At 43.8% G+C, this 26,998-nt stretch overlaps 1 protein-coding gene across 6 annotated transcripts in view; it reads left to right on the top strand.

The window, feature by feature from the left end:
- Positions 1–26,761, top strand: part of spag9a (sperm associated antigen 9a) — a 115,207-nt gene extending 88,446 nt beyond the window's left edge. For 4 of the 6 annotated variants that reach the window (XM_047037362.1, XM_047037363.1, XM_047037364.1 and 1 more), the window contains 12 exons: positions 6,547–6,762; positions 11,219–11,417; positions 11,551–11,667; positions 18,857–18,937; positions 19,024–19,091; positions 19,215–19,363; positions 21,510–21,681; positions 22,014–22,127; positions 22,899–22,940; positions 23,655–23,831; positions 23,956–24,099; positions 25,392–26,761. In XM_047037362.1, the coding sequence (XP_046893318.1) occupies positions 6,547–6,762; positions 11,219–11,417; positions 11,551–11,667; positions 18,857–18,937; positions 19,024–19,091; positions 19,215–19,363; positions 21,510–21,681; positions 22,014–22,127; positions 22,899–22,940; positions 23,655–23,831; positions 23,956–24,099; positions 25,392–25,510 (1,598 nt within the window). In that variant the 3' untranslated portion in view covers positions 25,511–26,761. The remainder of the gene's footprint in view (positions 1–6,546; positions 6,763–11,218; positions 11,418–11,550; positions 11,668–18,856; positions 18,938–19,023; positions 19,092–19,214; positions 19,364–21,509; positions 21,682–22,013; positions 22,128–22,898; positions 22,941–23,654; positions 23,832–23,955; positions 24,100–25,391) is intronic. The other 2 variants (XM_047037365.1, XM_047037366.1) reach the window with 1 other exon arrangement.
- The last annotated feature ends 237 nt before the right edge of the window (positions 26,762–26,998 follow it).

A 26,998-nucleotide genomic window follows, 5' to 3' on the forward strand; every position in this document is an offset into this window, starting at 1 on the left:
TTACTGGCGGGCCTGATGCTGCTGCTCATCCGATGAATGCTGCTGAGCAATCTGTATAGCATTCCTGAGACCAGAAAGCAAAGATTTGGCATACGAGTCATAATCAACAAAGACAGGATCACGGAATTCCTGCTTGAACATGATGTCCACTGGCAGTCTTGGGACACAGCCGAACATCAGGAAGAATGGAGCATGACCCGTAGTCTCGTGCAGAGTGGCGTTATACGCAAAAGTGAGTGCCTGAATTTGCTCTGGCCAATGTTGTTTTGCCCGAAGAGGGAGGGTCCAAAGCATGTTCCCTAGGGTCCGATTAAACCTTTCCGTCCCGTCATTACCCATGGGATGGTATGCGGTAGTATGGGATTTTGCCACACCAGCCAAGTGAAGCAGCTCTGCTATCAAGTTGCTCTCAAAGTTTGCTCTGCGATCAGAATGGATCCTTTCTGGAAATCCATAGACACAAAACACACTGTCCCAGAGTTTCTTGGCTACCTGCTTAGCTGTCTGGTTGGCGCATGGGAATGCGTGGGGTAACTTTGTAAAGTGGTCCGTAACCATAAGGACATCAAGGATCGCTGTTTGTTGTCTTCAACCCGACCAGAAATCCATACAGACCAGCTGCATCGGGGCCAATGTCTTGATACTTTCCAGGGGTGCACGAGCAGACATGTGATATTGCTCTGTCCCTCAGTGCCTGGTGTAGCACATACTGAGACCTCTTCAGTTTAGTAATTGGGTCCCTTGTCAACCTATACAGGATGCCGTCTACAACCTCCAGCTTATCCCACTGCTTGAACAGCCTGAGAGCCTTTGAATCGGCACCATGGTTTTCCCTCCTCGACGGTCTTCTCCTCTGCAGAACAAAAGGCAACACCTTCCTGATGTAGGGATCCTGCTGTTGACCTTGCTGCAGCTCCTGAGAAGAGAACACCGGCAGAGTGTCCTGACCTGCCGCCAACTGTTGGACATATTGGACCAAGCTGACTGCTCTGGATTCAGCAGCTGACTCCCAACGGCAGTGGGTCTGGCAGAGAGCACCAAGGAACACTTGCATTGAGACTGACAGGTGAGCCGGAAGACATCCTGGACCGACTCGTCCGCTTTGCTTCACCAAGGAGACGATGGTACGGTTCCCCGAGCAATCTCTGACCCACTGGCTTGGCAAATAGGTCTCGGCTTTGTGTGTCAGCAACAATATTCTTGATTCCCGGTATGTGCTTAAGATCAAAGGTGTAGGATGCCAGTTTAGCAACCCAATGCTGTTCACAACAATCCTTCTTAGGCTTCGTGAGAAGGGAAGTAAGTGGATTGTTGGCAGTCCAGACAGTGAAGGTATGGCCCTTCAACCAGTGGGACAACTTCTCGCAGACGCTCCACTTCAAAGCCAAGAATTCCAGCCGGTGTGCTGGATACTTCCGTTGTGCTGCACTCAACGTCTTGCTCGCAAAAGCAATCGGCGGGCTCTGTCCTCTCCTGGTGCAACCTGAGACAGTACTGCGCCATATCCGTCCAATGAAGCATCCACAGAGAGGATGAAAGGTTCCTCGGAAGTTTGGATGGGCAAGCACAATGCACTCCAACAGCCTGTTCTTCAGCATATTGAATGCAGTTTCACATTCCGTCGTCGAGTCAGATGGAGTTAGTTTCCGAAATGTACCCGGTTTCCTCTTGTCCTTAGCGATCCAATCAGGGATGAAGTGCTGGTAATAAAATACCATCCCCAAAAACGACTTCAGTCTCCAGACAGATGGGACACAGCCACCGTCCTCCATCAGATCATGAGTCTTCATATTGGTAATCACTTCAACCTTGCCAGGATCCATGGACACACCAGTGCCATCAGCGACATGACCGAGAAATTTGACGCTCTTCTGCATCAGGTGGCATTTCTTGGGAGCCAACTTCAAATTATTCTCCCGCAACCTCTGGAACACAACGCAAAGCCTCGTCAAAGCCTGCTCTTCAGATGGTGCGTAGACCAGTAGATCGTCCAAGTAACACAGAAGCTTGGTGAAATTCAGGTCCCCAAATATCTCAAGCATCATTTTCATAAAGGAAACAGGACTATAGCATACGCCTAGGGGCATCCGGTTGTACTCATGCAATCCCAGTGGCGTCGTGAAGGCTGTGTATTTTTTATCCTCCTCACGCATAGAGATGTTACAAAAACCCGAAGTGAGGTCCATTGTACTGAACACCGTGCTGCCTCCCAGGGCTGTCAAGCAGTCTGAATAGTGTAGCAATGGGTGGGCGTCCTTTAAAGTTCTGGAATTAAGCCATCTGAAGTCCGTGCAAATTCGCAAACCACCATCCTTCTTCCAGACCATCACAAGGGGCGATGCAAAATCACTCATGGACTTTCTGATTACTCCCTTATCCTCCATCTCTGTTAGGGTCTGTCTCAACTTGTCTTATTGTTGCCACAATCCAGAGTGTCCTTTGAGAAGATATCCCGATACTCTGTCAGCAACTTAGTAAGGTCACGTCTGGTGGAATCATTTATCTGGTCTGGGTGATGTCAACATCACCAAGCCCCAATTCTGCAAGACTTTTATCTGCATGTGGAAGGTCATTGCCAGAGGTAGCAATGGAAGGGCGCGTCACTGGAGTCATATGAATGCCCTGGAACATGTCCAGATCCTCAACAGCCACACACGGAGAAACGTGCCAATTTGCTGTTTCGTTTGGGTTAACAATTGTCACGGGGACCCACCTGTCCCCCCACATGGGCTTAATGACACGACCAACCATGATGTTACGCGGCATGAATTTGGATGTATTTGAGGACCCCCTCGAAAACGAGATGCTGCATCTCAAGGGGTTATCCTCCAAACAATAAATTTCAAAAATGTGTTGGGCTTCACAACAACTGTTCTGCCTGGAGACACAGGAATATGAGCTGGCAATTTCCCCCATACCAGATGTTCATGGCGTGGCAGAAGCGTGACTGCTTGGGTTTGCTTGACGGCCCCAATTTGATCAGGCACCACATCTCCCCTCCAACGGTGGATACCGGACATCATGTCAAGGAACTGGTCAACCTTTGTGTTGCATTGTCTGTTCTGCCTCGAGGTAAGATCCCAGTATTCACTAGAACTCCTCATTGAACGGAGCAGGTACTTTATCACATTAGACCCCACAATGAGGTCCAGTGATTGACCTGCCACCACCAGGGTGGGTACAATGCAACGAGTGCCGTACAACTCCAATTCCAGATCATAGATGCCTGCAGGTTGTGTAAGCTGACCCCCACAGCCGATCAATACAATGTTCTCCTCTGATTGACGTTTGTGGTAGAACGCCTGCAGCCGTTCTACATACGTGTTGCTAATTGTAGAAGACATTGAACCCGAGTCGAGCATTCCCAGGAGTGTCTCTTTACCATTGACCTTAACTGCCACGTAAAACAACTTACTGAAAACTCCAACCCCATCATTACCCTGTACAATTATCCTGTTACCTACTCGCGTGACGGCACAGTGTTGCTGGTATAAAGTCTCCCAATCACGGTCCTCTTTGTTGAGGGAGTCTTGAACTTCACCCACATAGCCCCTCTTCAAGTGCGATTGACACTGTTTCCCTGTGGTCCAGGCCCCTGAGGATCACCACTGTACTGGGCGCAGTTCCATTTCTGCGCACTACTCGGGCAATCTTTCTTAAAATGTCCAGGAGTAAGGCACCCCAGACACAAATTGTCCTGTCTGCAATGTGACAGAGTAGAATGGTCCTGACTTCCACAGACTCTGCATGACTTATCCAGTCTGGCATGAGGTGCTGTAGACATGCCAGGGGGCTTCACAGGAACCTGCATCTGTTGCATCAACAGCCGATCCAACAAGCTCACCAGACTGTTCATGCAGGCGGCATCAGCCGAAGCAGGATCTGGAGGCGCCTGGGCAGGCAATGGAGCCATTGAACTCACAGACACATCAGTCAAAGGCTGTGACAACGACACACAAGAATGTGAGGGATGCTTCTCCACTTCTGGCCTATACCGCAGAAGTGCCGCGCAAGTCCTCTTCTGCACTGAGTCATCGATTTAATCCTGAATCTCATTCGCCGACCGGTGCTCAGCTGACTTCAACTGAAAGATGTTAGCTAGAGACGGATCAGGACAGTGTTAAATGAACATCAGACAGACTTCATGGCTAGGGTCACTAATGGCATGGCCCCGCTTTCGCAAACATACATCCACCATATCCATGGCTTTATTGACACAAATCCAGTAATCCATTGCAGACTCTCCTGGTGCAGCATATGTGTCGTAAAAGTCTGCCAATGGCATATTTGAGCAGCTCATCCCGCCAAAGTGTTTCTTCAAACTATCATATACTATTGAAGGAGTCTGGACATGCTTGATAGAAGAATCATTGCGAAGTCTGATATTGACAACGTCGCTCACCTTACCTAGGAGCCTTGACATTATTTCCTGTGAATGCTCATGACTTGGAAACCCCCTCTTCCTCAGGTAAGTAGTCATAATGTGAATCTCCCATTCACAGACTGTGAAATTGTCACTGCCATCCACCCTGAACAGGGGAGGTACCTTGGCTTCAGACTGCATGACCAATTTGACATTGGACATTGACATCTCCAAAGGTTGGTTAACCTTAGGTCTTTCAGGTGAGTCAGTGTTGCGACTGTCGTTAGCTTCAGGCTGAAGTTCAGCTGCTATAGACTGGCCTATCTGGTCAGCTAAATGCGTGATTAGAGCACTTATATCTTGGCCCTGCTCATACTTACTAAACCTTGCACGCGTTTCACACGCTATCAAAATAAATGTCCTTATATCTAATATGAGATAAAATAACTTAAAATACCTCAAAATAGTGGATTATTACAACACAAACTCAAATTTTGGTGAACATACATAACAAACAAATTTACCTCTGTTACATGTTCATTGAATTTAAAGAAATTGTGCCATATTGTGATATGTATCGTTATCGGGATATGACAGGATCTACCGTATTTTTCTGAAAATAAGCCACATTTTCTATAAACCGCACCTCACCAGAATGGGAGCTTTGTGTTTGTAAATCTGAGTATAAACCGCACTGGAATATACGCCGCACTTGATACGGGAACAATGATACCAAGCAATGCACGAGTAGCCTATATGCGATCTTACAGCATGCCGTTGCAACACACTTTGAAAACGAAAGTGCCTAATGCATGTTTTCTTTTGCCCGGGAATTAACTAATATTTACCTTTAGACGCGTGAGTTCTAAGACAGTCCCCAAAAGCGCAAGTAATTTTTCAGAAACTGTGGCTAGCTAGCTTTAGTTAGCTTTCAGGCTAAGTTAGCTAGCATAATACTCGTAGCAATGCTACTATGCTAGCCCTTGTGCTGCCTTCAGGTCACTTGACCCAAAGGTTCATATTGAACCATCGTTGTGTTTACCCAATACAAAAACAAATACAAATTAATTTATTTTAACCTTCGCAATGTGGGGGGTCTGAAACAGCCCAACGGTTAAAAGAAAACGCTTCACTTTGTTTTTGTATGCTTTTTGTATTCCTTTTGTAGGAATGCTTGGCTGGACCTGATGTTAGTTTCCTCCAGGATCACAATGACTCCTATTGAGTGACTTGTTGCTCTTGTAGGTTAGTTATAACGAAGTTAAGTCTTGTACTCGCTGTGAAATATTTTACTGTTGATTGTTCTTCTACAGGTACAGTCCTGCACGTTTTGTGGTTCATGTTGTTTTAATTTGTAACTTGTATAACTGCATGCTCTTATGGGTCTTCCCTTTTGGCACTTGTTTAGTTTTTTCACAATGTAGGCTTCATGTTTTGGCTGCTTGCAATATTTGGGACTACCTTGTTGTTATGATCAGTGACCTATGCTCTTTTGTAAAGCTCTCTCTTGGAAGTCTCTTTGGATAAAAGCGTCTGCTAAATGCATTAATGTAAATGTATGCGGTAAAGTTGTGGCAATACGACAGTGGGTCACAATGACTGATGGGCCAGAATGACCCGAAGATAACACAAAGGCTGGTGTTACTTGTTAACCTACTCATTAGGACATTTTGAAGCCTGTTTTGTTATAAAACATTCTATAAACCGCTTCGGAATATAAGCCTCACCACCACAAGAAAAATCTAAAATCGGGTTATAAACTGCAGCTTTATTTCCGAAAAATACGGTATATCAGGATATTAGATTTTGGTCATATCGCACAGCCCAACTGTGAACTAAAATAAAACTGCACATTATCAGTAATACATTTAAAATGGGGAACATGCAGTGCAGGTTGATTTAAGTTGTGTGCCCCTAAATGTTCTGCCTATGCCCCTAAATCTTTCAGTTAGGGGCTATAGTACTAGTAAAAAAAAGTTAGTCTGGAGCCCTGATACACTTTATCCATGTTTCAATGTTGTACAACACACACAATGGTTGCACCTTTATAATGGAGTCTGTCTCACTTTGTGTGTGTGTGTGTGTATATATATATATATTTTTTTTTTACATTTAATCTTTTTTTTGTGTGTGTGTTCCTGTGTGTGTGTGTGCCTCTTCCTGTGTGTGTGTGTGCATCTCAGGTGTCCTGGAGTCAGACTTCCCTGCTGGGGAGGAGGGGCTCCAGGACCAGGAGTCAGGACAAGGGGACAGCGTGTCGTTGGCGGGCAGCGTGGCCAGCATGGGCTCGACGGGCAGCGACGGCGCCATGGCAACGGAAGGGACCACCGCCACCCCACAGACAGCCCATCAGGGTGTCAGCGACCTCCCGGCCGAGCACAGCGCCATCTCCGGCTCAGGTAAGAGCCACGACGCAGGCTCACGATGAACATCTAACAGCAGTGGTATTCAGCCCTAGTCTTCAGGGCCCACTGTCCTACATATTTGAGATGTTTCCCTCCTCCAACACTGCAAAACCTCAACATCTTGTTTTGGGATTTGAAATCTAGCTGGACTTGTTTCTACTATAAATGGCTTATCCAGTGACTTAATTTAAGTAAACGACACGTGATTTACATTTACATGTATTCATTTAGCAGACGCTTTTATCCAAAGCGACTTCCAAGAGAGAGCTTTACAAAGTGCATAGGTCACTGATAATAAGAACAAGATAGCCCCAAAGCATTGCGGGTAGCCAAAAACAAGAAGCACACATTGTGAACAACCCAAAAATAAGTGCCAAAGGGAAGACCATAAGAGCATGTAGTTAAGCAAGTTACAATTAAACAACATAAATCTGTAAGTGCAAGGGTACCTGTAGAAAAAGCAAGCAATAGAACAAATAAAAATAAGATGAACTAAAATATAATATTCTTTCAGCAAATACAACAGTTTAAATCAGTTACCACTAACCAACAAGAGCAACAAGTCTATAAGCAAGAGTCATTGTGATCCTTGAGGAAACTAACATTGGGTTCAGCAAACCATTCCTAAGTACCGTTATACTCCCGGAACAAATGCGTCTTGAGCCTTCTCTTGAAGGTGGAGAGACAGTCTGTGTCTCTGATGGAGGTGGGGTGTTGATTCCACCACTGGGGGGCCAGGCAGAGGAAGAGCTTGTGTTGGGACAGGGCAGTCTTGAGCGGTGGGACCACCAGGCGGTTGTCTGAAGACGACCATAGGTGGCGGGTGGGGGTGTAAGGCTGCAGGAGAGACTTGATGGAGTCGGGTGCAGTCCCGTTCACTGCTCGGAAGGTCAGTACCAGGGTTTTGAATGTGATGCTGGCCGTGATGGGTAGCCAGTGGAGGGAAATGAGGAGCGGAGTAATGTGGGAGCGTCTGGATAGATTGTAGACCAGGCGTGACGCTGCGTTCTGAATCCTCTGAAGAGGGCAGGTTGCGCATGCTGGGAGACCGGCGAGCAGCGAGTTGCAGTAGTCCAACTTGGAGAGGACAAGTGCTTGGACAAGCAGCTGGGTGGAGTGCTCAGACAAGTATCTCCTATTTAAATTGTGATCGTTCGAAAGCGGGCACAATAGTGTAGCGTCGACGTGTGTGATTTTGAACATTCTAGCTGACTATTTTCCGATAAAAACTATATAACAAACGCTACAGTATGGCTTCAAAATGTACAATGAGGAAGCTAACAAGTAACCGTAGCAGGTAGTAGCATTGCTACGAGTGTTATGCTAGGTTGCTAGGTAACGGAAGCTAACTAAAGCTGGCTAGCTGCCATTTCGAAAAATAACTCACTCTGGTGGGAGCGTTGGAAATATTTAGAACTCGGGCATCTAAAGGTTAAGAATTCCTATCAAGTGAAATTGCCTTACTTCAGTGGCAGTTTGAGGCATAAGCCATATTAACAAATATTTTTGCACCTAAATATGATGGGGTATTTTTGCAGTGAACGCCTGATTCAAATGAAAGGGCATTATCAGGCTTCAGATTTTGATAACAGCCATTCATTTGAATCCAGGGGGGTATTCCAGATAGAGGGTTCAACAAACTCTGACCCTAACCCTGAACTCTGAGTTGAGTTACTTTGAAATGGGAATTTCAGAAAACTCGGTTCCAGAACAGCTAATGGCCGCATTTCCCAGATTCGTTAAGAAGCTCTCAAGCCCTAAGAGTTTCTTAGGAACACTCTTAAGAGCGCTGTGAAAGAAGGACGTGTTTCCCAGAGTCGTTCTTAGCTTTGCAAATTCTGACAACAGGCATGGATGCTGTGAGATGTTCGTTTAATGACAGGTGAATTATTCATGTGGAACTGTGAAATGTTATGTAATCTCATGTATTCCCAGTTACAAGTAAATCAGTTGTACAAACTGCATCTCATAAAAAAAGTGTCAAAAACTGACCAAGAGATGGTGTAGGCCTATTTAGGGTAGAAGAATAAAGGCTAATCTTGAAAAAGATTTATTGTAACACCAGTTACAGGAGAATGCATGGTCACAGGTGATGTTAATAGAAGGAACAATAACCTATATGAATATTAATTGTTGAATTTTCTGAATTTCTATTTTGACCAAGAGAGGCTGATCTTGTAAGGCTATCAACCTGCCCCCACCTCTCTTATGGTAAAATATGGAGTTACTGGATGGAGTCTCATGTGAGATTGCTCTCACACATCATTGTGTAACTTACTGTAGCATTGCCAGTCATGTTGATAAGTAAGGCTCAAGATTGTGGTGTGATTGTAGTTGTTCTTGGGTATAAAAGGAATTGTGAAGCATTGTTCTGTGGATTCTCGATTTCCTGAGACCTTCCTCCTCACCTCTTGCTTTCTATCTCTGGTTTACAATAATCATGGTAGTGTAGGTAAGAGTTAACCTTCATTGATTTAATTCATTTGCAATATGATTCAATTATATTATTTAACCTTAATTTGACCATTCTGGCTCTGATTTAACCCATAGAGTCAAATAACTGTAATTCCATTGGTATTGGTAAAATAAATTGCAGATTGTGACAGGAAACGGTAACGTTAACTTATGTATTCATCAGGGAATTAAAGCACATCAAATCTTAGTCTTAATATCGTCTCCCGGCGTATAACTAAGCAAATTTTGTTTGAGATCACTCGGCTGAACCAGGAAAGGATATCCCATGTCTGCCAATGCTTGCAGGCTCAGAAAGTGGGAGGGGATAGGTAGAAACGCAGAGTTTGGCATGGAAAAGCTGCAGGTTAGTTTCACCAGAAAATGTCTAAAATAGGGAGAACTGCCATTCTTGGGAAACGTCCGGGTTCTGAACTGGTTGCAGTTCTATGTGAGGGCGCTAACGAGCGAGTGCAGAATGAATGGAGGTCTATGGAGCTATACCCCTCAAAATCCACTTTTCTCAGGATATCATTTTTTGTCTAGTAATTTAAAGTCGCCTTTCTGTTCTAAAAAGCCTTTGAAATTGTAATTGACGTCATACACATCGTATGACCAGAGCTACTGCTTTTCGGCAAGCCCTGGTCACTTCTCACACAATTCTCATCGACAACACAGCTGACAGGTTAGGCTCTCCCGGTAAATACACATGCTAGAAATAGTTTTGGCTTGCTAATGTTGTTGCAAATGTTGCTAATGCTCTGACATTCTGATTCCGCTTCGGATTCCATCAAGCAGGAGCTCTGGTCGTATCAGTCCTTCTCTAACCAATCAGCATTCATTAGCAGAATGCTAGCGTGTTATTTGCAACAACGAGTCACCCTGTAAGAAATCAAAAGGACATAAGTACTCGTTCATTCAACTTTCGACCTATAATCCATGTTAAACATGCAAAAACTACAATCAAATTGGAGATTTCTCAACGACAATCAGGTGAAAGAGACAAATTTAGCCGTTTAGCTCCATAGACTCCCATTCAACATGCACTTGCTCACGGTCACCCCCAGTGGAACTCTGGTGGAACTGCAGCCAAATTCGTTACAATGGGGTTTAATAGGGAGTGGCAAGGCTCTCCTTTAACAGGCTCTGGTTTCACGGAGTAAGTTACCATGGAAACTTACCAAAAGATTTCGTTACCTCTCTTTCTGGAACGGAATCCTTGGAGTAAGCCTCTTTTCAGGATTAAACAACTCACTTTTCACTAAACCCTCTACCTGGAATCAGTATGGACTGGCCATCGGGAGCACCGGGAGAATTCACGATGGGCCAAAGCACTTCTGGCCTTATACATTTTTTACTACTAATACAAATTTCGGCAGAAGATTGAGCGACACGGTTGGCCAGCAACACGGTTAGCCGGCCCCCCTTACCCCCAGGACGGTTGGTCTATTCCAAATTAACTTCTATGCAGCCCTTAGAGCCACAACAGTGACACTGACAGATAAAAAGCTAGCTAGTAGAGACAATATAAAGATGGAAAACCAGGCTAAGAAACGTAAACGTAATTACCTTCACTAGACAATGTTTTATCACTTGAAAAAACGGCTGTTTGTTTGTTTTACATAAAGCTCCCAAAAAATAGTTTTCGCTCAAATCAGCGAATCAGCTATGCGCTCTCGCATTAAACGTGAAAGTCCCTAACTAGCATCACATCAGGCACAGAATTTGCATGCATTAGCAGGGTGCTCGCTGTGGTGGCGTATACGGGACCGGTTCTGGTGGGCCGGTCTGGATCAAAGTCCAGGGCCTATATTTACTCCCAGTCCATCCCTGCCTGGAATACCCCCCAGGTGTGTTACAGGAGGGAAACATCTAGAACATACAGGATAGTGGTCCCTGAAAACCAGGGCTGAAGACCACTGCTATACAGCACCCACCCTGATTAATTCCCCTTTGACATCTCTTCCCCCCTCTGCCTTCCTTGCCTTCCCTCCACCAGTGGACCTGTCCAGAGAGACCAGCCCGCTGGAGGACGGGGTCCCCACAGCAGAAGAGGCCACCGAGGCTACGGAGGCCAATGCGGGGGTGGGCGAGGAGGGTGAGGAGGGGCAGGGTCAGCCTGGTATCTACACAGAGCACGTGTTTACGGACCCTCTGGGAGCTCAGCCCTCCGACCCTGCCAGCACAGAAATGGCGAGGTGAGAAGGAGGACGAACAGAGAATCACCACCATGATTGTTAGCTTGTTTGTCAATTAGTCCAACTGGATGTTAGAAGTTCGTGGATTTCAGCTCTCTCTTTGGGTGTGTGTGTGTTTGTGTGCATGCCTCAGGAGTGCAGACCAGGACGATGTGACATCCCAACCTGAGGATAGTGACCCTGCAGGGGAGGAGGTGGTGAGGATGAGCAGCTCTCTGCCCACCATGTGGCTGGGGGCCCAGAACGGATGGTGAGTAGGAGGGGGATTACTGTTGTAAAATGTTAGTCTTGGTGTTTTAGACATGAAAGTGTTTTAGAATAGAAGAATTTGTTACTTGTAGTTAGTAATGTCTGTTTGGACTAATTTCCAGTTGATTCGGTTCCATAAAGCCAGTTTAATGTAGTTCGAACTCAGTCACCATGGCAACTTATCCTGCTAAACTAACCTGGTCTTGGGCAGCCTAACTGTCAGGCTTAGCACGTGTTGTTGCTTGACCAGACATTCCTGTAACACTGACCCAAAGGGAAAACAATGATTCGCCACAAATTCTCTGGCCTGATGCCATATTTTACTTTTTGTTTACCTATCAGTTACGTTTCTACAAAATCTACTTCTATAAAACAACTAAATTAAATCATTTAGGCTAATGAATTAAACACTGATTGACAATCATTTCAGAATTATACAAACCTACGTTTTACTATGGTCTTTGGCAGATCTAAGGGGTGGCAAGGGGTGGCAGCTGCCACCCCAATAAAAAAAAAAAAAATTTTTTATGCATTTAGCAGACGCTTTTATCCAAAGCGACTTCCAAGAGAGAGCTTTACAAAAGTGCATAGGTCTCTGATCATAACAACGAGATAGCCCCAAACATTGTGGGTAGCCAAAACATGAAGCATACATTGTGAAAAAACTGTCCCAAAAGGAAGAACCATAAGAGCATGTAGTGAAACAAGTTACAAATATAGCTGCAAGCAGCGATGCGGGTTCCTCCGCAAAATGGCAAAATATTATACAAATTTACATTGTAGAAGGTCAAGAGTTGGACAACAAGAGAGCAAAACTATTTAATGTAGGGCCAACTTCATAGGCTGAATGGGGATTTGAACTCATGAGCATAAGGTTACCACGCAGCCTCTCTATCCTCTCTGCTACACACCAACTGTTGAGAATGTATGAGTAGAAAGGGCAGAGTATTAGCTTTGGTCAGCTTTGGGACAAATGTTAAGAAACGGTTTACATTTCAAAGTGGAATTGAACTAAACATATATTCAAATTTAAGACAGGCTAAAAGACTGCTGCTGGATTAAAACCTACAACCGTATACTTTGCCGGTCACTGTCCCAGTCCATTGAGCTATTCTCAGTGTTGAATATTGTCATGTTCAGTTACTGTATAAAAAAGTAAGCTGTTTCTTCTGTGGTAAGAGTTGTTAGATTCAGCCAAAGTTTAAACATATTTTGACATACCAAGGTGAAATTGTTGATGGTACTTACCCAGAGTGATGTCACCTTGAACCCAATAAGGTTTGAAAACCATCAGTCAAAATGATATTTGATTTATTGACACAAAGATATTGAGGCAATGTGTACATTAACATAAATACAGCCCTTTCAGACATTTTGTATTACATTTCTCATTCCATTTCACCCTATATAAAAACACACCTGCCCGCACACTATCCCAATCCATGCCGTTTACCTCCCTCCCAGCGCAAGTCACGCCAAAGCAGAAATGCTGTAGCGGACGCATGAGGTTTAGATGTCGACCAAAAATAGCCTCCCTCAATCAAAACACGTTGATCACAACACTGTTTCCAGAATTTCTCAAAGATGACCTGAAGACTGCTCTCCAGAACCACAGTCAATTTACAATCAAGAATTCCCTCATTGGCAATAGGTCTGTGGCCCAGCCCATGAGCAAATCTTTGCAAATATTAATATACAATGGCCGACTCTCACTTCCAATGAAACCACACAACATGCACTCTCAGGGTGACCAACAAGATTATTTTACCTAACAAACAACAATATTACAAAAATCTAACTGAACGAACGCAACAACTTAAATCCCCTGCATAGCTGTTGTAACCAAACTATTTTCCACAAGTCTTGGCGTTTTTTGACATGCCGCACTGCATGTTGAGCGCTGACGTTGATGATCTAGCAGTGCTCTGACTGCGTGATATGACGAGATGCTAGTGACGCGCTAAGGTCTTGGAGTCTTCTGAAATGGAACACGTCTTTCTGCCTTGAAGCTGCGTGCGCATCATCAAGACCCCATGTATATGTAAGATACATCCAAGCTAACAATTTTGCCAAATCTGACTGCAGCTTTGTATACCATATGTACTGTGTTATGGTTGTTTGAGTTAAACAACTTGCTTTTTTCTTCTTTTTTTTTGTCATTTTAGCAGACGCTCTTATCCAGAGCGATAATCCCTCACCGCTCAGCCATCTGACTCCATGCTTAATGAATTAAATGGCTATTAAATGTAAAATCCAACTATAAATGTATAAAAGAGAGAGTTCCAATCAAATCTGATTTCTTTTTATACCTAGAGGTTTAAAATACAACCTTTGCCTAAACTGACACGCACCAATTCAGAGAACTGAGTTTCAACATCCATTTACACAATTAGTCTCTATTTTTTACTGTAATCTTAAGGTATAACTATGTTTAACTTCATGTCTGCACCTCTCTGTCACCAACTCTTTCTGCGGTGGGGGGTGGGGGGCTTCACATGGTGTCTACAGGTGTAAACAAGTTAAATGTAAGACTTTTTAAGACCTTATAATACCACTTCCAATTGAAATTAAAGACCACATTTTGATGGAAATACAAATCAAAAGTGGAAATATACAGTAATCTTCCCAAACACTGATGTCTGTTCAATATGAACAGTATGGTAAAATGACAACAATCGGTTGAGTTTAAGAACATGACTAATCATTGGATTTGTGTCAAAAGTCTATCACTTGAACTGGTTTCATTACTTAAGACACTAAAAGTCAGCAACTTGGCATGCTGGGACATGGAAAGGATTACAAATTTAGACTTTCATCAAAGTAAAGAATGCTGGTTTGTCCTTTTTCATCAATGTCCTCAAAAAAGCAGTCTGCAGAGCTGCTGTGTCTGTGGGGTGACTGTCTGTCTCTGGAGGGCTGGCAGGCAGGGGCATGCAGGGCCTGCAGGCAGGCAGTCAGGTTAGGCCAGCTGGATGAAGCTGTCCTGGGGTCAGGGCTGAAGAGAAGCGGTCCAGCTAGAGGGGGGGTAGTCCAGCAAGGAATCTGTTTTTTCTCAGCATCCTCTGTTGAACTCTGTTGAGCAGGCCTCTGCATGACCCTCCAGACCTGTAAAAGTGAAGGATCCATGTCAGTTGTGAAAAATGAAGCTTTTTACATCTACACTTGACATAAACTACAGTTTTGACTGTGAAATGCAATGGCATTACTTGAACCAGAATCCAAATGTGTTGAACTGATGGAGACCCGGCCATGCAAAGTCACTCCAAACATTTGGCTCGATTCCAGGCTCTGGCAAGAGTATTAAGCTCTAAACTGGTCAATATACACATCTGACCAAAGACCAGCTCAACCTTTGCCTCTAAACAGTGATTCTGACTGTCAGAGACCTTTAAATAGGCTGACGGAGTGAAACTAGCCTGGCTAACGTAGGTCGCTTTCTCAGGAAAATTAGAAATTAAATAGGCTTGTTTTGAAAGATCCTATATACTGGCTATTTTCAGCAGACTCTTGTCTACAAAAAGCAGCCCTGCCTGACGTTTTAGGACTAAAATTCAGTGAATTACGATATTGTTTACACACTGCCAGTGAGTGAGCGAGCCGAGTCTGTCTCTGAGGCTAAGTCAAAACAATGTACCCCGGGACGCAGTCTCTCTCCACTTGCAAGTTTTCCACAAATCAAAAAATAATCGGAGCATTTGGCTAGAAGCACAATTCCCACATCTCCTAAAGGCTACCCTCCTCGACATTTTTGGTGTCGACTGAACTGTGAAATGGTGAACTTATGAACATGACGCGGCCAAAACATGGCTGCCGCCTAAGCCTATGCGTTCTCCCTGGCGCATAGGCTTACTACAAACATTTTCACGTCCCAAATCAAAATTCTGAGCTGACTGCTCTGTGGGGAATCGCTTGTTCTCCTAAAAGCTGCCCTCCTCTACCTTTTTGATGAATTCGCCGAGATGCTACATGATTCACTAATTACGCAGAGGGAAAAAGCTAGCTACTTTTCGAGTTCGGTTTTCCGTCACTTCAAACTCATGATCTAAAGGTCTCAAAGTGCTCATGCCTTCACCATAATTCAAGAGTAGTGTAGGCCTACTTTCACAAACCCAGTAATTGATTTTAGCTTAAAATGTGTAAAAATAGGACTTACCGAACGTGGCTGCCTCCAACACGGCTATTAGGCGATTCCAGTTAAAAACAATATTGGCCGCTTAAAAATTGTTTATATTCGTACTGGCGAGCTGCGATTGGAAGCGAAATGAAACAGGAGCTAAAGACCAAGGGTGGGGGCTTGGTCAGCACACCATTTCCAGAAAGCATGTGTGTGCGTCTCGCCAAGCTTGCGTGTGTCAAGTAGGTTGACCACCTGTCCCTCTTTGCGCTGTATCGCACAGCATATTCAATATGCGACGTGCGGGACAAGGGGTGAAAATGCGGTGCGACACAATGCAAAGCGGGACAGGTGGTCACCCTAGTGTCAAGGAGCAGGATGAGCCTGTGAGAATTTGGAGCGCGCGCTGTGGAGCAATTCAATTTAATTCAATCATATATAGACATACCAAGGTGAAATTGTTTATGGTACTTCAAAGTGATGTCGTCTTGAACCCTATTAGGTTTGAAAAACAATCAGTCAAAATTATATTTGATTTATTAACACAAAGATATTAAGGCAATGTGGACATTTACATAAATACACTTCTTTCAGCCATTTTGTATAGCATTTCTTATTCAATTTGACCATTTATAAAAACATGTATTCCACACATCTGTAACAAATTTCAAGTCGATTGGATCTATGGTTCATGAGGAGAAGGGTTTTGAAGGTTGTACCAAATTTGGAGTCTGACAATATATGTCCTTGAGGCTTTTTTGTTCCCCATGAGAAATAAGGGATGTATACCAATTTTCAGGCATTTTGGAGTAATGGGGCGCTGGGGAAATCACTTTGACTTTGGGCGTGTTTTATAGCACCACCTATGGGTGTACATGGGCCACTAGCCGTCTGGGAGTAATGAGTGACCTGTTGAATCATTGGGCCAAATTGGAAAAAATCTGGTCCTATTGGGCCATTTAGCAGAGAAATATAATGAGAAGAAGAAGAAGAAGAATACTAACAAAACAATGTTTCCTCCTACTGGAGGAACCCTAATAATAAGAATACTAACATAAACAATAGGTTTACTCCTACTGGAGGAACCCTAATTAAACAACATGAACCTCAATCTTCCCATGGAAAAATATTATTTGTACATTACAGAACATTTCAATAAATAATATGAATGTTACTGTTTAATTTAAACTACAATGTTCTAGCCTAATCATTTACCATAGGGAGTACTGTACCCCCCTACTTTGGGTTTGATTCGCCTCCAGGAGTTCACCCAGCAACTTCCTTCTGCCACCCCATTGCCACCCGGAATGAAAATCTCTAGATCCGCCCCTGACTATGGCAGAGTGAAATCAAACATTTAGGCTGATCTACGATACCCCAATAGAATGATCATAGCTACATAAATCATGTACAATTGCAAAAACAAACCTAAATACATGCCTCTATCCTCCATTTTCCCAATACAAAAACCATGTTAAAAAAGTTATAATTGGTTAATTGTAGGCTATTTATCTCTCTAATAATGCCAGGAATCGGTGTGTGTGTGTGTGTGTGTGTACACAAGTTAGAATGGGTTTAGTCTCCCAAGATCAGCTTAATAACCGGGCACTCTGCAAAGTTCATATTTGGCATGTGTCCTCTTTATAATCCAACAGTGCAGTGCCACGATTGACGTTGTTTGGATAAGCATTTTGACATAAAATAATGAAATTATTCGCCTCCACTTTGGCTTGCTCTCTTCGCGTCCCTGCCCTTATTGGTCCTCTGGTCTGCAGCGAGTTTTCTACAGAGATCTTGAGAACCAGGCACACAGCAAAGTTCATATTTTGCAGGTGTCCTTTTTATAATCCAACGGAGTGCAGTACCAGGATTGAACTAATGCGATTAATAAAGGCATCCGCAATTAAATGAAACTAAGCGTAGTAAGGAAAAAAGGGAAATTCTGTTTAGTTATTTAGAAGCAAATTCGCTTTTACAACTGAAAGTCAGCTGCTTTCAAAGGGACTGGCTAGCTAACAGAATGACAATATAAAGTGGATATACTTTCAGTATAGAATTTTGTTACATAAATTCATGTGTTAACTAATATCAAAACTGCCTGCACATTGCAAATGTACAAGCGCTGTTTGGTGAATTTTGCCTACAATTATTACAGCTGGCTCAACCATTGTGCATGTAATGACTTCTGTTTTGAAATAAATGTTTAGGTGTGTGTGGTGGTAAGACAATTTAACAGAAGCAATATAGTACATTTTGATCAACCTAACGTAATTTATAACGTAGGAAGCAGCAGACAAATGAAGGCTACATAATCATTTGCATGAATGTAGGCCACCACAGCATTGGCAATTTGACTAGAATAGATACGGAGGTTGAACAAGTTGGTTACTTCAGAGATGACAGAGAATTTCAATTGTGTTCTGAGAAATAGGAACAAAACCACTGAGAAGAACTGTCCCCAGGCACTGTGCCCTATCTATAATTCCAGGAATCTCTGTGTGTACCACCATTTTATCACAGGCACTATGCACTATCTAAGTTCAAGGAATTTGTTTTTGTGTGTTTCACTGACATCTTAATCACCGACTGCATCACTGGCATTGTGCATTAGTATGAACTTAAATGTGTTTAGTGGTACTATGGTTTTTGTAATCAATGATGTAAAGGTCTTTGAAAAAGTACCTCAACCTATGTATCGTTCATGTCAATCATGGTGTGTAATTTTATTTTGATGAGGTGGTGGATGAGCAAGCTGTCAGTACGCGGCTTAAAGAGAACGTTCTTTCCTGGAGAAGTCACAGGCCGTGAAAATTGCGTTGGATCGACATGATCTATGTTCAACCTCTCCGGCTGCTTAAGAATATGGCGCATTCACAATTGTTTTGACTATATGAATTTGACTCAAATTAGTCAGATTGTGTGAACTAGAATTGGCCTTTATGGAACCTCTTTAGCCCCGACTGACTTGTTAGGTTAATTCAAGTCAGGTTTAAGACTTTAATCCCAGCTTTTTTGAGCAGCCTTTATGAAACAGTTATCATTCTGATTCTTTTTCTCTGTCTCTTATCTCTTCTAGTCTCTATGTCCACTCGTCTGTGTACAGGTGGAGGAAATGTCTCCACGCCATCAAGCTCAAAGATTCCATCTTGAACATAGTGTATGTAGCTTTCTGGCAGTTTGTTTAGCTGAAACACGACAGACATTACCTCAGCGTTGCATTCATCCACACACATCTCTCCACAGACACGTCAAAGGAAGAATTCTGGTAGCTTTGGCCGATGGAACACTAGCTATCTTCCACAGAGGCCTGGGTGAGAACTTTAATATCCCCCCCCCCATCCCATATTCAACTGCCATTTTGTGATGACATTCCGGTGGCCATTTTGTTCCTGGAGCTGGCAGTTTCACAGCACTGTGTGTTTCTCCCTTTACAGATGGCCAGTGGGACCTGACCAACTACCACCTGCTGGACCTGGGCCGGCCGCACCACTCCATCCGCTGCATGACAGTGGTCCACGACAAGGTGTGGTGTGGCTACAGGAACAAAATCTACGTTATACAGCCCAAGGCCATGAGGATAGAGGTAACAGCCGATGGATACCATATTTTTTGGAAAATGTGCCGCATTTTTTATAAGCCGCATCCCACCAGAATGGGAGCTTTGTGTTTGTAAATCGGAATATTAGCTGCACTGGAATATAGGCCGCGCTTGATACGGGAAGAATGATACTGTAGCACCAGCTAGCGTTGACAATTGAAGACGAGGAATAATGCTCACGACTGTTTATTTACCCAGGAACACTTTCACATTGGACAGCTTGGATAGCCATCTAACTACACACCATTCACAATCAGGGTGAACACTCAAATTATCTAAACTACAGAACAAACACAACAATAGAACTCCAAACAATGCTTATCTGACTAAGCTAAGGCCCTTAACTTCGTAGCTTTTCAGCTTGCTGCGGGGTATTCTGGGTACCAAGAGCATTGTTGCTACAATATCAAGCAATGCACGAGTATAGGCAATGTGTAACACACTTTGGTTGTGGATAGTATGTCCAGAAATAAAGCCAAGTCACTCATTTAGTGTCAAAATCCATTATTATGTCTACAAAATTATTTTTGATATAGTATAAGTTTAGCTAGCTTGCAAATCCTGAGGATAGCCTACCGAAGTTGAATTTGCCAATGTCGTTAGTGATGCTAGATCACGTTAGTTTGCTAGCTATATATAACATTTCAATGGGTCTTGCAGCTGTTTGATTTGCTGAAATGATTATGAAATGTTATGTTCTACTAGCCATTTGCCTACTTTAGCAAGTCACTGTATTTCCAAGCCCTGATAGTTTAACTGAGACAACACAGTAAATAATTCCTCTTTCAAGTAATAAGCCCCCATTCAAGTTTTGAGCATTAAATTAGCTGAACAGTCTGTAGAGATCTTGGGGCAAAGCCACTTTTTTTAATCTGAAACAGGGTTATAAGCCGCTTCGAAATATAAGCCATACAACCACAAGAAAACCTACCAAAAAAAAATATGGTAGTCATATTGTACACATTTTATAGTCTTGATTAGAATTTAATTGTCAGATTTTCTAATATGCCTTTTACTTACAGTCAGTAGCGAACCGTGACTCTTAGACCTTGGCCCTCTGACCCCAATTACTCGTCGGTAAAAAACACGTTACAGCGCACACAGCATTGCTACAATTCAACTGCTAGAGTTGAAATGCCGCTCAACGGCTTTGGTTTTCTGCACAAAATGTTGTTCCTCATCAGCGGGAACGTTACTCACAGATTCCATTGTGAAGTGAACGAACAAGTCAACGTTATTACCTTGTGATTCCTTTCCCCACAGCGGGCGGAACTTGTCATTAAGTTAGCGATAACAAAGCCCACCCATTTAGAGGAAAGATATGATTGGTAAATTTACTGTCAATGGAAATTAGTCTTTAATTGAATTACTATTAAGCGGCCCTCTGTAAATTCATAGCTGGACCACAAACCAGAGCTGCATAGCATTTTCCTTCCAACAACGGAGGCAGCTAAATTCTGTTAGGGTGACAAAGGGAGATTTTTTCATTTAACTCTTCACATTCCAACACAAACTGAATAGGCAGGATTTTGAAGGGTTTATGTCAGAAACATTGTTGTTAGATTGTCAAATTATATAAATAAAATTTAAACAGATTACTTTAAAAAATAGCGGGGAATAATAATGATGGCTGAGCGGTTAGGGAATCAGGCTATTACTCAGAAGGTTGCCGGCCGTGACAAATGACGTTGTGTCCTTGGGCAAGGCACTTCACCCTACTTGCCTCGGGGGGAATGTCCCTGTATTTACTGTAAGTCACTCTGGATAAGAGCGTCGGCAAAATGACTGAATGTAAAATATATATTTTTAGAATATAGTAGGTCCTCTTTGAGGGGCTAGAGGGCCCTGACAGTTGCCCATTGCTTACTGCTTCTTTTTTTTTTTCATTATAGTACAATTTACTATGTTTATTGTTATGCACCAACCTACCAATGCAAGTTTGTCATATGTGTAAACTTACTTGGCAATAATCCAGATTCTGATTCTGGAGGGAAGCAGTTTGGCCTCGGTGATCCTGACACTGCCTGTGTGATTTCTTTAGGACCTGCTAATAGTTCAATTTCACAATCATAAAAAATGTTCTTTCCTTGTTTAGCATGGATATCTTCTTCTTTGCTGTGTGTGTTTGTAGAAGTCCTTTGACGCCCACCCTCGTAAGGAGAGCCAGGTGCGCCAGCTGGCATGGGTGGGTGATGGGATCTGGGTGTCCATCCGTCTGGACTCCACTCTCAGGCTGTTCCACGCCCACACCTACCAGCACCTCCAGGATGTGGATATAGAGCCCTACGTCAGCAAAATGCTGGGTACCCCAATCTCTCTCCATTAAAGGGAAAGCACACCTAAAAGTGTTGACGTGATTATACATTTTAGGGACTACATACTTTCATTTCATCTGAATGAAAGCCAGAAATCAAAGGATAAGAAATCTCTCCTTCAAGTGTTATGTACTTTAGCAGTATATACTTAGTTTAAGAAATTAAGTTTAAGAATACTATCAGTTTTCTACACATAAACAGTATTGCTGGTATACTGTTGAAGTTCACTTTGATTGATTAATCAGTTAGTCAGATTTTGCATGTAGCGCACGCAGATATCAGGCCAGGGCTATGACCCCTCCCTCCCGGTCACATGACAGGTACGGGGAAGCTGGGGTTCTCATTCGTCAGGATCACCGCCCTCCTAGTGTCCTGCTCTCGCCTCTGGGTCGGAACAGGAAATGGTGTCATAATCTCCATCCCGCTATCTGAAGGTAAACTTTCTTCTCCTTCCTCTTCTTCCCCTTAAAGGTCCCATGACATGAAATGTTGACTTTAGGAGGTTATTTAACATTAATATGAGTTCCCCTAGACTGCCTTTGGTTCCCCAGTGGCCAGAAATTTCGAAAGGTGTAAAGCGTGTTTCGATAGGTGTAAACCAAGCCCTGGGTATTCTTCTCCGCCTTTGAGAAAATGAAAGCTCAGTTTTTAAAATGTCCCTATTGTGATGTCACAATACGGAAGGTTACCTCCCCTTTCTCTGCTTTGCCCACTCAGAGAATTTGGCCCACCAATTAAAAAATTAGCTACGACCGTGCAAGCGTGATATTGCTATTTCCTCGAGACATCATGGCTTCCAAACGACCGAAGCATGGCAGTCAGCCCCGCCTCTTTCTTCCTCATAGCATTTTAAGCTACAGACACAGAAACGGCACGTCCTGAGGAAAGCTCATTGTGGGACTGGTAGTGGCTGTAATTTTGCACTAAGGCTGAATTTCGGGAAAAATACTTCAGATACAGTATTAGGGGACCACTAAGGCCTATAAAAAAGCATCCAATAACAGCATGTCATGGGATCTTTAAACGACTAGGACTGTGTCTGGCTGGGTAAACTGTCAGACTCAAACTTCATCTCATGATTGTGGGTTTTTCAAAAATCTTTTTCACATAAGCTGTCAGTAGGAAACGGTGGGTTCTTATTAAGACTCTTTACTCCTTTGCTGCTCTATCCATCCCTCCTTCACCTCCTCCCTCTTTCATTGAAGCCATAGGCTCCCAACCCGGACCCTCCCTAGGAGGACTGAGAGGTGAGTGACCATCATTACATCAGCAACCCCCCTCTCTCTTCCTCCTCTACCTTTCTGTCCTTAAAATCAGCCCGATACCAGCCTTGACCCAGGCCTGCTAGGTCCGGATGAGACCTGCTTGGTCCTGCTCCCTTCCACAGCTGATATTTTTCCTTTCCAGTCTAGTTATTGTGCACCTTCCTGGCTTGTTTAAGTCCTGGGTTCTCCCTTTTCTCTACCCAGTATAACACACAAAGAGGGACTCGATCTGTGCAGCATGCATCAAGCTGCTGTCTATGTCTTTTCGTGTGTGTCCATCACAGATAGTTTGGTCCAAACTGGCGTTTACAAGGCAGCACTGGTCTCATTGAATGTCTTCTTCACTCGTTAATTAAAGCTTTCAGCGGTGTCCACATTCAGCATTTTAATGACCATTACTGACCAGACAGCAAAACCTACTCTCTCCATAAACCTCCATCTCTTTTGCTGCTGCAGTACAGAGCTCATCTCTGGCATTTATGTATTTATTCCTCCTTCCACAACAGTGTGAGTGTGTCATCATTGTGCAGGGCGATGTGAGGGGGGTCAACCTCAGTCAACTATGGTGTCATTGTGCACCGATTGACTTGTATTTCAGCCATCGCACAATATGCTTGCATCTTTGTTTATAACATGACTAGTCTGTAATAACACAACTTTTACCATTCACCATTCTGTTCTCTCTTCCAACTGCAGCCAACAAAACAACCGGTATTGTGACCAACCGTCCAGGTGGTGCGGTGCGGGTGTACGGCGAGGAGGGCTCCGATAGTGTGGCGTCAGGCGGCGCTGTGCCCTACTGCTCCATGGCCCACGCCCAGCTCTGTTTCCACGGTCACCGAGACGCAGTCAAGTTCTTTGCGGCGGTGCCAGGTAAGAATGTCAGTTGGAGGAAGGAAGACTGAAGTAAAGGAAGAGCTGTGTTTTTTTCAGTTCTGAGTGTACAGTATGAAGAAGAGTGTTTAGTTAAATTCAATCAATCGACTTCCTGCTCCAGGTCAGGTGATCCAGCCCCCCGTTGCTGCCGGGGATTCTGGGTTGGAGGACCCGGCCTCTGAATCGTCAGACACGGCGACCTCTGAACCTGCCAGAACCTTCCTCGTCATGAGTGGAGGAGAGGGCTATATAGACTTCAGACAGGGTGAGTCAGCCCTAGTTGAGGGGTACTAGGGGAGTAGAAGGTGAAGGTGTGTGTTTGTGTGGTCTTTTTAAACTACCCTTGTAGGGACCAAATGTCCTTACAAGGATAGTGAAACATAAAAAACTTGACCTTGTGGAGCGCTTATGCTGGGCCCCACACCTTCCAATTTTTTTTTCAGGGGGTTTTAGGGGCTTTAGGGGTTTTGTGTTCGAATTACATTAGGGTTATGGTTCGCGTTAGGGGTTAATGGTTAGAGAGAACACAATTTTGAATGGGAGTGAATGGTCGGGCCCCACTAGTATGTCTGAGTATTTCACCCAGCTGCTAGTCCAAGCACTTGTCCCCTCCAAGTTGGACTACTGCAACTCGCTGCTCGCCGGTCTCCCAGCATGCGCAACCGCCCACTCCAGAGGATTCAGAATGCAGCAGCCCGCCTGGTCTTCAAGCTACCCAGACGCTTCCATGTTACCCCGCTCCTCATCTCCCTCCACTGGCTTCCCATCACGGCCCGTATCAGATTCAAGATCCTGGTACTGACCTTCCGAGCGGTGAACGGGACTGCACCCGACTACATCTCTCTAAGTCTCTCCTCCAGCCTTACACCCCCATCCACCACCTACGGTCTTTCTCTGACAACCATCTTGTGGTCCCACCGCTCAAGAGTGCCCGGTCCTAACACAAGCTCTTCTCCCGTCTAGCCCCCCAATGGTGGGATCAACTCCCCACCTCCATCAGAGACACTGACTGTCTCCCCACCTTCAAGAAAAGGTTTAAGGTGCACTTCTTGGGAGTACAACGGTACTTAGGAATGATTTGCTGGACCTGATGTTTACTCCAGGATCACAAATGACTCTTATTGAGAGACTTGTTGCTCTTGATGGTTAGTTGTAACTGATTTAAAATTATTGTACTCGCCATGAAATCTATTATTGTTGCTTGCTTTTTTTTACAGGTACACTCTTGCATTTTTGAGGTTCATGTAGTTTAATTGTAGCTTGTTTAACTACATGTTCTTGTGGGTCTGGCCTTTGGCACTTATTTGGTTTTTCACAATGTATGCTTCATGTTTTGGCTACCCGCAATGTTTGGGGCTACCTCGTTATGATCAGTGACCTATGCACTTTTGTAAAGCTCTCTCTTGGAAGTCGCTTTGGATAAAAGCGTCTGCTAAATGAATAAATGTAAATGTAGTATATTAAAACAGACTAGTGTGTGAAACTAAAACACCTGTGAATCTCCTGTGTATGTCCATGTGTGTGACACTCACTGACCTGACCCTCTGTCCTCCTCAGGGGATGACGTTGGTGAGATGGACGTTGTTTCAGAACCCACCATGAAGCTCCAGCCGGCCCCCACCAAAGCCGAGCGCAGCCACATCATCGTCTGGCAGGTCATTTCCTGTCAGGAGTGAACCAATCACAGACTGTCACATCGCCACCTAGTCGCCCTACCTCCCTGCATGCCTGTCTCCTTATATTTAAGTTGCTATTACTGATATCCTCAAAATAATTACCTCAGTGGGTAACTGCATTGCTCCTAACTGTTATTTTAGGTGTATTGTTTTTGTATAGATTCATTTTGAAAGAATCCTGTATACTAAGGTGGACTGGATGAGGTTGAAAAGGAAGTGCCCGATGTTCTCTCCCTTATGTTTGGTAGCAGATATTCAGACCGCTACTAATGCTCATGGCAACATTTCGTGTTCCAAAGGGACAAGTTCCTGCTGCGTCCTTTACCTTAAACTAGAGGAGGATGTAGGGGGGAAGGATTGTAAAGGACTTCTGCACATAGTTGGGGGGGTGTCACTCGTCACCTGTTGTTGTGATCTGCAGTTCTAACTTCTCTCTCTTGGAAGTCGCTTTGGATAAAAGCTTCTGCTAAATGCATAAATGTAAATGTAAACCTTACAACATAACTATTTTAGCTACCTTTATTGGGTAAGTACTGTATACAGCAATGTTTGAGCACATGAAGGTTTACTGTATGTAGAGAAGAGGGGGGCGCTGGGGTAAGTCAGCTTTAGCCTGCATGGGGAAGTCCTGTCATGTCCGTCCATGTGTGTTGGGGGCCAAAGTGCTTGTGACACCATGTTGGGGCTTCCCTGATGCTAGAGCTTGTTGGAACTTTACAGTCATGGCTTAAAATATTTGCGGTGACAAATTATGTGTTTTGCAAAGTTTGCTGCTTCAGAATTAGTAAATTAGTCTTTCGCGTTTCTATTGTATATCCTACAGGAAAACAATGTCAGTGATAAGCGTTTCATACGTTTTAAAGGGGTAATTTTAGGGGATTTTATAGGGGTATTTCACACCGTTCCTTAAGGTCTCCGAATAGGGTATGTAACATTGGTTGGGCTGAAAATGGCCCGGGTGCTGTTCCGGGTGCTGATGTGCCCTAATGCAACCTGTGAAATAGCCCTAGAATGAAATGAGGTTTTCTCCCTTTTATGGTATGCTCATGAATATTTAGATCTGCGCGCTGATTGGTTGGCCACATAGCCAAACACGCATCGTAAATTGTAGATTTACATGACAACACAGCTTATGTATTCGAATGAAACATAGTCAGGAAAATTAAACATTAGCTCCATTGCCAATAAACTAAATCATCACACATTCTACCTATGCTAGATACAGGAGATGTTAGAATTGCCAATAACTGTTAGCGACAAAATCATACTTACAGCTTGCGGTTGTGATGACCATACGGTCGGAACAGCATCTCTTTTCAGCAACAGCTTCATAGCAAATCCTGCTTTAAATTGTCCCAGGTTTTCAAAACTGTCCTCTGTGAAATGGTTGGAGCAAATGAATAATTGAGCGTCGAACTTCACAGGGATCTTCTTATAGACCATCAGCCATGCCCGTCGAGTGTTTAGTTCCTTGGGAAGATTATGAAA

This window comes from Hypomesus transpacificus, chromosome 17, assembly GCF_021917145.1.
Source record: "Hypomesus transpacificus isolate Combined female chromosome 17, fHypTra1, whole genome shotgun sequence".
Taxonomy (NCBI): Eukaryota; Metazoa; Chordata; class Actinopteri; order Osmeriformes; family Osmeridae; genus Hypomesus; species Hypomesus transpacificus.